Source organism: Dendrobates tinctorius, unplaced genomic scaffold (genome assembly GCF_039654945.1).
Source record: "Dendrobates tinctorius isolate UK_male_01 unplaced genomic scaffold, ASM3965494v1 ptg000099l, whole genome shotgun sequence".
NCBI classification, from domain to species: domain Eukaryota; kingdom Metazoa; phylum Chordata; class Amphibia; order Anura; family Dendrobatidae; genus Dendrobates; species Dendrobates tinctorius.
In genome coordinates, this window is record NW_027361767.1 from 6,838,396 (window position 1) to 6,851,033 (window position 12,638).

At 52.7% G+C, this 12,638-nt stretch overlaps 1 protein-coding gene across 1 annotated transcript in view; it reads right to left on the bottom strand.

The window, feature by feature from the left end:
• The window catches only part of SMARCA4 (SWI/SNF related BAF chromatin remodeling complex subunit ATPase 4), a 33,225-nt gene extending 22,867 nt beyond the window's left edge, over positions 1-10,358 (bottom strand). Inside the window, exons 1-6 of the mRNA XM_073587525.1 lie at positions 10,221-10,358; positions 2,506-2,744; positions 2,063-2,195; positions 1,471-1,884; positions 1,260-1,358; positions 761-1,019 (exon numbers count right to left, since the gene is read on the bottom strand). Coding sequence (XP_073443626.1) covers positions 761-1,019; positions 1,260-1,358; positions 1,471-1,884; positions 2,063-2,195; positions 2,506-2,712 — 1,112 coding nt within the window. The 5' untranslated portion in view covers positions 2,713-2,744; positions 10,221-10,358. The remainder of the gene's footprint in view (positions 1-760; positions 1,020-1,259; positions 1,359-1,470; positions 1,885-2,062; positions 2,196-2,505; positions 2,745-10,220) is intronic.
• Positions 10,359-12,638: the final 2,280 nt, after the last annotated feature.

The following is a 12,638-nucleotide window of genomic DNA, read 5'->3' on the forward strand; positions in this document are numbered from 1 at the left end:
AAATTCTGACCCGACCATCCGAATGTCGCAGCAGAAATCGAGACTCATCAGACCAGGCAACGTTTTTCCAATCTTCTACTGTCCAATTTCGATGAGCTTGTGCAAATTGTAGCCTCAGTTTCCTGTTCTTAGCTGAGAGGAGTGGTACCCAGTGTGGTCTTCTGCTGCTGTAGCCCATCTGCCTCAAAGTTCGACGCACTGTGCGTTCAGAGATGCTCTTCTGCCTACCTTGGTTGTAACGGGTGGCAATTTGAGTCACTGTTGCCTTTCTATCAGCTCGAACCAGTCTGCCCATTCTCCTCTGACCTCTGGCATCAACATGGCATTTCGGGCCACAGAACTGCCGCTCACTGGATTTTTTTTCTTTTTCGGACCATTCTCTGTAAACCCTAGAGATGGTTGTGCGTGAAAATCCCAGTAGATCAGCAGTTTCTGAAATTCTCAGACCAGCCCTTCTGGCACCAACAATCATGCCACGTTCAAAGGCACTCAAATCACCTTTCTTCCCCATACTGATGCTCGGTTTGAACTGCAGGAGATTGTCTTGACCATGTCTACATGCCTAAATGCACTGAGTTGCCGCCATGTGATTGGCTGATTAGAAATTAAGTCTTAACACACAGTTGGACAGGTGTACCTAATAAAGTGGCCAGTGAGTGAGTGTGTGTGTATATATATATATATATATTTATTGAGATGTCAGATGATGGCATATCCTTTATATTGGGGTCAGGTGAAGGAGTGGCTTCTTGTGACATACCGATATTCACGTTCTTGCAGCACCTCTACTGGATCCAAGCCTCTGGGCTTCTGGATGGGAGTGATACGGTTGGCTTTGGAATGGTATTGGACCATAGGCGGGGGTTGAGCCGGCTGACCGGGGGACTGCGTCTGGGGTGGCATGACAGGAGATGCTGCAGGTGGCACTGCAGGGGGTGCGGGAGAAGGGCGGCCAGTTGGCTGTGGAGGAATCAACTTCTGGGGGGCAATGGCGGGAGCTGCAGCATTAGCCATTGGACCTGAGAGAATTAAAAAAAAAACTGATGAAACTGTACAGGACATGGGAGTGTTTAACCCAATCAGAGTGTTCCACAGCTGGGATTAGAGAGTCCCGGCCATCAGAGTGGAGGGGATAACCACACCAGGGTGGCAAGGGGCTTATTGTACTGTGCCATGGAAGACGCAGTACAGAATAAACCAGGGAAAGCAAAGGATCACATTTACAGTCAGGTCTCAAGATTATGTTATTGTACCATTACCTTCAGGCCAAGGTTTGGGGGGAGCACCTGGAGGATGCCCTGGCATAACGGGAGGAACACCTGAAGGTCCTGGAGGTGGCATGGCTGGCCCTGCCATTCCTACAATAGGAAGGAAACAGCCATGTAATATATGAGATGGTGTATAGGAGCGAGACGCTACTACTGAATGTCCGCCCATTGATACTGGGAAGGAAATCGCTGCCCGACTCACCATGAGGTCTGTTGTAGCTGGGTGGTGCTGGTCCTGTAGTGGGCACAGGCCCAGTCCCGGAAGCTGCAGGTGGAGGTAGTGTTTGCATCTGTGGCTGCATCCCTGGCATGGGCCTCTTGCCTTGCACAGCCATCTGTAGTTGATCGGGTATTGGTTGCCCCCTGGCCAGCATTTTATAAGCCATTATCTGCGCTCGTAACTGATGTAGCTGATTCTGGTTGAAAGGCGTTGGGCTGCGGGATATCTGCTGCTGTGGAGGCGGCTGCTGAGAAGGCGGCTGCTGCTGCTGCTGAGGGTCCACGTTTTCCATATTCACCCCTACTGAGCCCGAGGGCATTGGAGGTCCGGAGGGAGGGCCATTAGAGGGCACAGGACTTGGTATATGCTCAGAGTTGCCCAGGGGAGAGGGGTAACCTGTGAGAAGAGGAATACAAAGACCATAATATACCAGTCTCGAGAACGACGCGAAGTGCAACCCTCAACATCAGTAAGTTACTAAGGCCGTGATATCGGGAAGATGGAAGATGCCACTTATAGGGGTAGCACTGTCTGGGTGTACATCGTATGTTGAATCCATCTGTACCATATATACCTTGCGAGTGTTGGTCCATCGGACTTGGTGGTGGCCCCATTCCAGAAAGGCCACCCGGCCGCATGGCCATTCCCTTCATCTGGGTATAACGTGGGTCTTCCGGCATGGGCTTCTCATGCATGGACTCCATGGGCTGCAATAAGGAAGGGGATTATTGGGCAGATATCATGTGAGGATAGCAGGAAACCTTCATACGGACTGGGGAGAGGGGAAGCGTCTAATTTTTTACCATTTGTCTTGTCCTCAAATGGACACCCCCAGTAATTTGTAGCCACTCCCTGGTAGTGATTTGGGGCAGGGGTGCAGCTTTAGGCTCGCTGTGCTTTGCTCCACTAAAAATTAGTGAGTAACTTTGTAAATACACGGCAGCACCAAGTCCTGGAGAGCAGTGACGGGTAGATTTGTCGCAGTCTTCCAGCCAGTCCCACACAAAAAAGACTAACCTTATGCATCTGGTGCATGTTTTCAGGAGGATATCCACCGGGACCTTGAGGGGGAATTGGTGGCCCAGGGCTCGGTCCCATCATGCTGTGCGCTGATCCAGGAGATGGCCCAGGGCTAGGACCCATCATAGCACCAGGAGAAGGGCCCGGCCCTGGGGACTGGACAGGCCTAGGGGTGCCGCCCATAGGCGGATCTGGGGTGGACATCGCACAGGTGCAGAGGCTTGATCAATGTTTATCTGTGAGAGAGAAGAAGCCGATGACATTAGTTCTTTATCATTTGCAACATTTACCATAAAGCAGAATCTGACCCGATGGGCATATAAACATGGAAGACCTGTGCTGTAAGGACCAGCCGATACCCGACATTGCCATTTCTGTGGGTGGTTCCACTATTACTCCCCAGCAACATGCCCGCTGTCTTGGGGTCATACTTGATTCTGAGCTTTCCTTTGCCCCCACATTCGATCACTGGCTCACTCTTGTCATCTGCACCTCAAAAACATTTCTAGAATTCGACCTTTTCTTACTTTTGAGTCTGCAAAAACTCTTACTGTTTCTCTTATTCATTCTCGCCTGGACTATTGTAACTCTCTTCTAATCGGTCTCCCTCTTACCAAACTCTCCCCCCCTCCAATCTGTCTTGAATGCTGCAGCCAGGATCATATTCCTCACCAGTCGTTACACCGATGCCTCTACCTTGTGCCAGTCATTACACTGACTACCCATCCACTCCAGAATCCAGTATAAACTTATTACCCTCACCCACAAAACCCTCCATGGCTCAGCACCATCCTACATCTCCTCCATCGTTTCAGTATACCACCCTACCCGCGCCCTCCATTCTGCTGATGACCTGAGGTTAGCATCCTCAATAGTCAGAACCTCCCACTCCCGTCTCCAAGACTATACACGTGCTGCGCCAATTCTTTGGAATGCACTTCCCAGGTCAATACGACTAGTCCCCAATCCCTACAATTTTAAGCGTGCCCTGAAAACGCATTTATTCAGACTGGCCTATCACCTCAACATATTAACCCAACTATCCCTGTGTGGCACAGCCAAAAGTTTTACCATAACCAGGTTCCCAGCATCATGTTCCCACATGCTTTATGCATCCATTAGCCCTCTGTGTTTGTACTGTTACACACTTAACATTATGGCTGGGCCATACAATCAGGGCCACTGTTACCACCCACCTTTCGTGTCTACCTCTTTCCTCATAGACTGTAAGCTTGCGAGCAGGGCCCTCATTCCTCTTAGTATCTGTTATGATCTATGTGATTATTGTTATGCTGTAATGTCTATTGTCTGTACAAGTCCGCTCTGAAATGTAAAGTGCTGCGGAATATGTCGGCGCTATAGAAATAAAATTTATTATACAGTCTGCCATGACCTTGCCAAGCTCTGAGTTTTCAGCAACCCTTTAAAAAAAGTCTAAGCTCCACATTTCCTATAGCCCCCGAAACTACTGTACACATACCACATCATGACCCCAGGGGTGCTGGGATTATGGAGAGCTGGGAGGACCATGCCACAAAGCGAGGATGATGTAGAGAGCTCTCCGGCAGCCGCAGCCAGGGTTCCCGCAATATCTGCACTGTCAGTATTCCTGGTGTAATTCAGCAATAATTGACCTTAGTCCAAGGGACGTAGACTGCAGCTTAAGCCCGAGCGTGCAAATCAATGGAGGGCACCACCGGCCGCCTCCGTCTGACGGGCAGCCACTGCGGCTGCATACATAGCAGGCGTTACGGGTTTTGGATGATTTTTAGCAAATCCGATACAGACCAAAGAGAAGGACGAGGGGAGCCGATAAAGAAGAGCCCAGCAGAGGGCGCCCCAAACACACCAAAACACAGTCTGGACCAGGGGTCTCAAACCCAGAGAGGTCAACGGGCCTCAGTAAGAAAGAACACTTTACGTTGACAGGGGCTGCCTTCCTTGTGAGTTGAGATACAACTTTCAGTAATTTTTTATTCCACTTTTTGATCACTTTTCATTCTATTTTTCTCCGTCAGTGTAATGAAGACGACACTTTTTTTTTTTTAATTTACGCCGTTCATCATATGGGTCATAGTAGTTTTATATCCTGGGACGTTACGGACGAGTGTAGACAGACACTTTAATTTTTACATTAAAAAAAAAAAAAAAAAAAAAAAATTGTGGTGAAATATTTTGCTATTTGTATTATTTTTACCCTTTATTTTTACAATTTTTCTTTTTCTCAACTACAGTAAGCGTTCATATGGCCCTGTAGCTTTTTCTCGCCCGATGGCTGTACTGTAGTGCGGCATATTAGATCTGTCAGCTTTCCGCCTGTTAGACCCTGCACGGTCTTACAGGCCACCGTAGCTGGCTGATCTCAATGCCATTGCTTAGCCTTGGGTGGCCATGGCATCTACTGGAATGGCGCCAGCGTAGGCGTTTTACTTTAACGGGGGCAAACATTCAGACTGAGAAGGGATTCTACGAGTAGTGGACAACCCCTTTAAAGAGGCAAACAACTCTCTCAAATAAACCCCTTATATACTGCTGTCACTACTGACGGGGCCTCATGTGGCCTAGGCCTGCATGTCTGAGATCCCAGATCTGGAAGGATTACATCACTAAAATCCACCAGCGGTCACTAGATCACACATTCCCCATATGTACAAGATCTACTGTTCCCATAGAGACCTATAAGTCTCCATGGTAACAGACTACGAGCAGACCCCGTGTAGTCAGATGCTGGATGCAACGAGACAAAATGTCACTGCTCCATACACCGTGTAGTGGCCATTTTTGGTACTGCAGCTCAACTCGTATAGAAGTGAATGCGATCTGAGCGGAAGAATCGAAACCTCTAACGCAAACTCATTGCATCGATAAGGTGACATTCCTCACCGATGCCCCAGGACATGGCCCTCCTAACTAGGCGTCTTCCTCGCTTGCTTTCGCCAGCATTAGCTCCGTCTAGAAAAGCTGCAGACGCTCCGCAACGGGCGCAGATCCCCGCCGCATGCACAATGCAGAGGAGGCAAATTAATCAAGAACAGGAAAAAAATGAAAATGATCAAGCAGCTCCCGGCTGGAGGCAGAAAATGAAAATGGAGCTGTCAGGTTACACGCAGCCGCCCACGCCACCGACCGTCACTGACTAAACACAGGAGAACGTTTGGTAGGTGCTCGCCGCCGCCATCCGACAGTAATGCTGCGATTTATGGCACGGAGCGGGAGGGGGCGGCCGGCTCTTCCTGGCAGCTCCTTTTATATGGCACTGGGAGATTTAATTAAAGCAAAGAATCTGATTAACGCCCTTCTATGATTGGAGCGGGAAATTACTCGCACTTTGATGTCTTGCTTGCGTTAATTACAAGGCTGGGCCGCCAACGTCCAGGTACGGCACAATACAAATTAAATTAGGATGGAGGAGAGATAAAACACAATCTGCTCTTCTCAAGGAGAAAGCACTAGGCGTCTCTAGAACAAGACGCTGCTTACCCAGATGAAGGGGAAAAGCACGAGGGAGAGAAGGGAAAAAAGCAGAAAAGAAGCTTCAAAAGAAAAGGCATTAATTATTGAACGATTTTTATCTGTGCCACAGAAAAGACACAGCGGCGAGAGGCGGCTCAACGAACGGCGGCGCGGTCTGCTGCTACTCCCCTCCCTCTACAGGCTGCTGCAACCATCGGCCTATGTGCCCCCTCCAGGCTGATAAAACGGCCTCCTCCGCTGTCCCCCCTTACCAATGCAACCCCTCCAGGCCTCTGCTGCTGCGCCTCCTCAAGGCCCACACAACCGTTGGCCTCCTCCGCTGTCCCCTCCACGGGCCGACACAACCGTTGGCCTCCTCCGCTGTCCCCTCCACGGGCCGACACAACCGTTGGCCTCCTCCGCTGTCCCCTCCACGGGCCGACACAACCGTTGGCCTCCTCCGCTGTCCCCTCCACGGGCCGACACAACCGTTGGCCTCCTCCGCTGTCCCCTCCACGGGCCGACACAACCGTTGGCCTCCTCCGCTGTCCCCTCCACGGGCCGACACAACCGTTGGCCTCCTCCGCTGACCCCTCCACGGGCCGACACAACCGTTGGCCTCCTCCGCTGACCCCTCCACGGGCCGACACAACCGTTGGCCTCCTCCGCTGACCCCTCCACAGGCCGACAACCGTTGGCCTCCTCCGTTGTCACCTCCACGGGCCGACACAACCGTTGGCCTCCTCCGCTGTCCCCTCCATGGGCCGACACAACCGTTGGCCTCCTCCGCTGTCCCCTCCATGGGCCGACACAACCGTTGGCCTCCTCCGCTGTCCCCTCCATGGGCCGACACAACCGTTGGCCTCCTCCGCTGTCCCCACCCCCAGGCCGATGCAACTCCTCCAGACCAACGCAAGCATTGGCCTCCGCTGCTGTGCCTCCTCAAGGACAACGTAGCCGTTGGTCTCCTCCGCTGTCCCCTCACCCACTCCAGGCTGACATAACCATTGACCTCTTCCGCTGTCCCCCCTCAGGCCTACGCAACCACTGGCTTCCGCTGCTGCATATCCCCCAGGCCAATGAAACAATTAACTTCCTCCACCGTCCTCCCCCCCCCCCCCCCCCCGAAGCCAATGCAACCCCTCCAGGCCAACAACTATTAGCTTCCGCTGTCCACCCCCCTCTAGGCCCACGCAAACAGTTGCCTCCGCTGCTGCACCATCCTTAAGGCTGACGCAACCGTTGGCCTCCGAACCCACCCTGCCTTTTTTTTATGATGGGACTATTTACATTCTTTTTTTTTTATTTTTCCTTGCTTATCCAGATGTTGTAGACTAAGTTGTGAAATGTGACTTTTACCAAATGTCACATTTTTTTTTTTTTTTTTTTGGGGGGGGAAGCGTTGGGGGATCAATCCTCATTCCTGTCCGTGCCCAGAGTAACATTACTGGAAGAGTTTTCAAGTTGAGTTTTTTTAAATCGCTAATTTTTAAAGGACTTATGACCACTGGAAAGTTTCAAAAGAAGAACGGGTAAAGAAAAACAAAAAGCATGTTAATTCTCCGCTGAATTCATAGAGCGTGCGCGCCATTTTTAAAAATTTGTCGCGGAACAAAGTTGGCGAATGCAATAAGACAATAAATAAGAAACATGACTTCAAGAAATAACAAATGATGACTAGAATATTTAAAGGAAGAGCCGGAAGCGACCCATGCAGTGGATGGAGGGCAGGTGAATGGCACGAGGAGTAGTAATCCCTGGTACTATGGATAAATCATAAATAAGGGGACGGTAGCCTGCAATGCCCGGCACACGGGCACAGATGGCAGGAGGATATAGAAGGAAGAAAGCTCCAAGAGCTGGTACAGAACAATGGTGCCATTCTGCTCAGTCACCTCCATTATTCCTCCTTTTCACCCTCTGACAACGGCTTTTTTTGGGAGCATCAGGGACAGAAAACTACAAAAGTCGACAATAGGGGAGAACCACAAAGGATGACCACGCAACCTGCAATGCCATAAATTGTGCAAGACCCCATTAAAGTGAATGGGGGGGGGGGGGGCGAGTACTGGATGTGCAGGGAATGCGTACACCGGGATTCTGCTCTAAGCCAGCGCTGCAGCCGCTGATTCAGTGGAGGACGGACCTCCACAGATCATAAAATGATGGCATGCAGGGGTACATGGGGAGTCCTACAGAAGATGGGTACCCACCTGTAAGAAAGGCAAGATCTATCAACTGGACGTTGTCAGGTGCAAGGGGGGGGTCAACTGAGGACCTGCCTACCACCAACAACCCCACAATCAACCCCCTTTCCTGAGAAATAAGCACCAAGGAAGCACTACCCCTCGAGCCACCAGGACCGCCTACCAGCTACCCCCCCAACCACTGAGGCCACAACCTGTTACCACCTCGAGCCACCAGCTACCCCTCCCCATAGCACAAGGGCTGTTACCAACTACTCTTCAACCCTGAGAAACCAGGGCCGCTTGCAGCACACCTCGTTCCTTGAGCCACCGAGGACTCTAGCAGAATCCCATCCCCTCCCCCAAGCCACCAGGGCCAGTACTAGAGCTCCCCCTTCTGAGCCACCAGTGCCGCTACCAGCTTCACCCCCCCATGGGCCACCAGCTAAGCCCCCAACCACCTGGGCTACCACCAGGATCTCTATCAGCCAAACCCCCCCCACCAGAATGGCTACTGGCATCATCCCACCCCCAGGGCCACTACAAGCAACAGACTGATGTCAGGTGGTATAAATGAACCCACAGACCAAGAGGAACCATTGACGATCATCTTCCAATTGCACTGACAAAAGTGATGACAGATGTCACACCAATTCCTTCAGCGCCATTGTGAAGGAGCCCTTAAACTAAGAGATGTGTTGTGACGCAGATTTACGTTAGCATTGCCTGTATCCGTTACTGCCAATAGCATTCGCCAACATCCTAGAGTGTATGGGGCAGACATGGGGGAAACCAAGGGGCCAACAACCCGCTTCTAAGATGGACTATGTGTCCTGCAGCTGCCGGCCCCCCTCTCCCCCTGCAAGCGGCCATACACAAGCCCAACGGACCAATCGTCTAATGCTTACGATGACGTCTCGACAGCAGAATCTCAGCGTTGTCCTCGGAGGAGTCTAGCGGCAGCTTACGCTTCACCCCCACCGACTACAGGAGCACACTCCACCAAATCGAGTACGCATGTGTATGGTGGAGTCGGAAGGAATAGAGGCGATACGACCACCTTTAGTCTTGGGTCTTAGGCCACCACCTGGTCTAGAAATAACCTGTGACCACCTACAGCCCCTGGAAACAAGAGGGTCTAGACATAGCACAAGATCAAGTATGTTACCGGCACCATAAAGAGGACCACCATAGTGACCAAGTCTTCCCCTGCCCATCATGCCTGCATCCTCCTTATTTGCATCCCACATGCCCCAGATAAACCAATGGGCATAATGTGTTACAGTCTGGGCAGATGCCAGTCATGCCGCACACCGGTCATCTACACGGTATAACGGTCATCTATGGCTCCAGGCATCTGCCCTTTATTACGCTCTGCCTTGTAATGTCCAACCAGTGGACAGGTGCAGCAATAAGCAGCCAACGCCGCCAGCCTGGCACCACGATGCCGTCCGGATCCAGGAGCCATCTAGGAATAGTCGCCAGTCACCATCCAGCAAATACCGGCTACTCCAGACATGCCGTATACACTGCGGGCACACAGAATGGCGCTGCCATGGCACCTCCATACCGAGGAGCACTACCAGTCGATCCCAACCATTCCCATGCCGGTGCCACCCAGCGCCCATCTCCATCACGGCTGGCACGACATCCGCAGGTCTGCCCATAGTGACCCCGCCAACCAGTGCCACTCAGTTCACCCCAGGGGCACGGTGACCCGGCGACTTGCCCAACGTAGGCACCAAAAACTAAGGTCAACGCCAACTTTTGGGGCAGAGCGGGCAACTTACAGAAAGTACAGACATGATGGATTTCCATAGGAGAGGGGGGCACATGATGCCACAAGCAATGGCAGTGCCCAGTGTCACCCACCCTGCCCCACACAGGAGGTGAGTGCCAGCCCTGCCCCCAGCACCCCAATACCTGGAGCTCCTCGCTGCAATCAGGCCCCTTTGTCCCGGCTGCACCTCCCACTACCCGCCCACTTCATTCAATGACTGCCCAGCCCGCTCCCCTCCTCCTCTCCGGCCGGGCACAGCGCCCTCTAGAGGCCGAGCCGCCCCCGCCGCTCACCTCTCTACACCGCCGGCAGCCACCGTTCTCCGGGACTCAGCCGGCTGCAGCCCCCTTCCCACGGCCAACACTGTGCTCACTGCTCAACTAAGCTGTGCTCCCCTCCCCCTCCGCTTTATATACTCCAAGCGCGGCATGGGCGGCGTGACGTCACGACGTTGCTCCCTCTTTGTCCTATAGAGAAAAAGGATGGCATTGATTGCCATGGAGACGGCTGGGGGAAGCAGCCGCCATCTTTAATAAGGGCAGGTGCCGCTTGGTAGGCTTCACAGTCACAAGATGCCCCTTTTCAAGTGTTTTCATTAACTCTATAACAACCATGTTGGAAAAGTAATTTTGGCATCTTCCATGTGACTTGTGTGTAACCCCATGCGGGGAGCGAGGGGCGCTGTTCCTTATATAACGAGCCCATTATTAGCGATCGTACCCGTAATGCATGTCCCGGGTGTGTGACTGGGGTTTCCCAAATGGAAGCGTTCTGTACCGATCTCCAGCGCCTTCATGAAATGAAAACATGCGAATCATTAGGATTAGTCCCCGTCTTCCACCGTTACGCCCCGTTCACACTTCCTTTATGCCGTCCAGTGCGGACCACCGTGGCAGGTAGTCTTCTCTTCTGTATGCTTAGATTGTCATTTTGAGGGGGCTCGGTAGGTTCTGTGACATCTCGGGGTCTAGTAAGGGACAGGGTGGTGGGCCGCGGGGGGGGAGGCCGCCTGTCCCGGTGGTCCGTACTGGATACCAGATCAGGGCAGTGCTGGGCGAATTGCTTGTCTCCTGTTTTTCCCATATAAAAAGATTGTCCAGTCAGAAGTCATCACAACTGTACGGGACAGGCGACAGCTTACTGGGACCAGTGGATCCTGGACAATCGGCAGAGCGGGGCACCTTTATGCACGTTTCAATGGAGCAGTGCACACGCCCAACCGCTGCACCATTCATCCTCTATGGGACTGGCAGAAAAACTTCACAGCCCCATTGGTAATGAATGGAGTTGGGGAAGGGCAGGCACACAGGGTCAGACTGAAGAACATTGGGCCCACCAGAGGACTTGATTGTGAGGGCCCCACTCAAGGTTTGCGCTATGAATTCTCCTGAAGAAGAAGCCAGGGCCCACTGGAGGATTCTCCACTTCTCTGGTGGGTCAGTCCAACTCTGCGGGCACGTGGCTCCATTGTAACGGGCATAAAGGAACCCCGCTCTGCTGATTGTCTGGGATCCACTGGTCCCAGTAAGCTAGTGTCTACCCCACAGAGGGAAGAGACGTCGCCTTTGCTGGTCGACCCCTTCACGTTACCCTCTGTACACTGGGTAGGGGATAGCTTTCTGTTTGGTACATGTCCGACTGCTTGGACCCCTCGAGATCAGGACTTCGCGCATTGCACTGACCCCTATGTCTAGATCAGAGGGTGTCTCAGAGATCAGACCCCGGGCCGTGCACTGACCCCTATGTCTACATCAGGGGGTGTCCCAGAGATTAGGACCTCAGGCAGTGCAGTGACCCCCTATGTCTACATCAGGGGGTGTCCCAGAGATTAGGACCTCGAGCCGTGCAGTGACCCCTATGTCTACATCAAGGAGTGTCCCAGAGATTAGGACCTCGAGCCGTGCAGTGACCCCCTATGTCTAGATCAGGGGGTGTCCCAGAGATTAGGACCTCGAGCCGTGCAGTGACCCCTATGTCTACATCAAGGAGTGTCCCAGAGATTAGGACCTCGAGCCGTGCAGTGACCCCCTATGTCTACATCAAGGAGTGTCCCAGAGATTAGGACCTCGAGCCGTGCAGTGACCCCTATGTCTACATCAGGGGGTGTCCCAGAGATTAGGACCTCGAGCCGTGCAGTGACCCCTATGTCTACATCAAGGAGTGTCCCAGAGATTAGGACCTCGAGCCGTGCAGTGACCCCCTATGTCTACATCAGGGGGTGTCCCAGAGATCGGACCTCGGGCAGTGCAGTGACCCCCTATGTCTAGATCAGGGGGTGTCTCAGAGATTAGGACCTCAGGCAGTGCAGTGACCCCCTATGTCTACATCAGGGGGTGTCCCAGAGATTAGGACCTCGAGCCGTGCAGTGACCCCTATGTCTACATCAAGGAGTGTCCCAGAGATTAGGACCTCGAGCCGTGCAGTGACCCCCTATGTCTACATCAGGGGGTGTCCCAGAGATTAGGACCTCGAGCCGTGCAGTGACCCCTATGTCTACATCAAGGAGTGTCCCAGAGATTAGGACCTCGAGCCGTGCAGTGACCCCCTATGTCTACATCAGGGGGTGTCCCAGAGATCGGACCTCAAGCCGTGCAGTGACCCCTATGTCTACATCAAGGAGTGTCCCAGAGATTAGGACCTCGAGCCGTGCAGTGACCCCTATGGCTACATCAGGGGGTGTCCCAGAGATCGGACCTCGAGCCGTGCAGTGA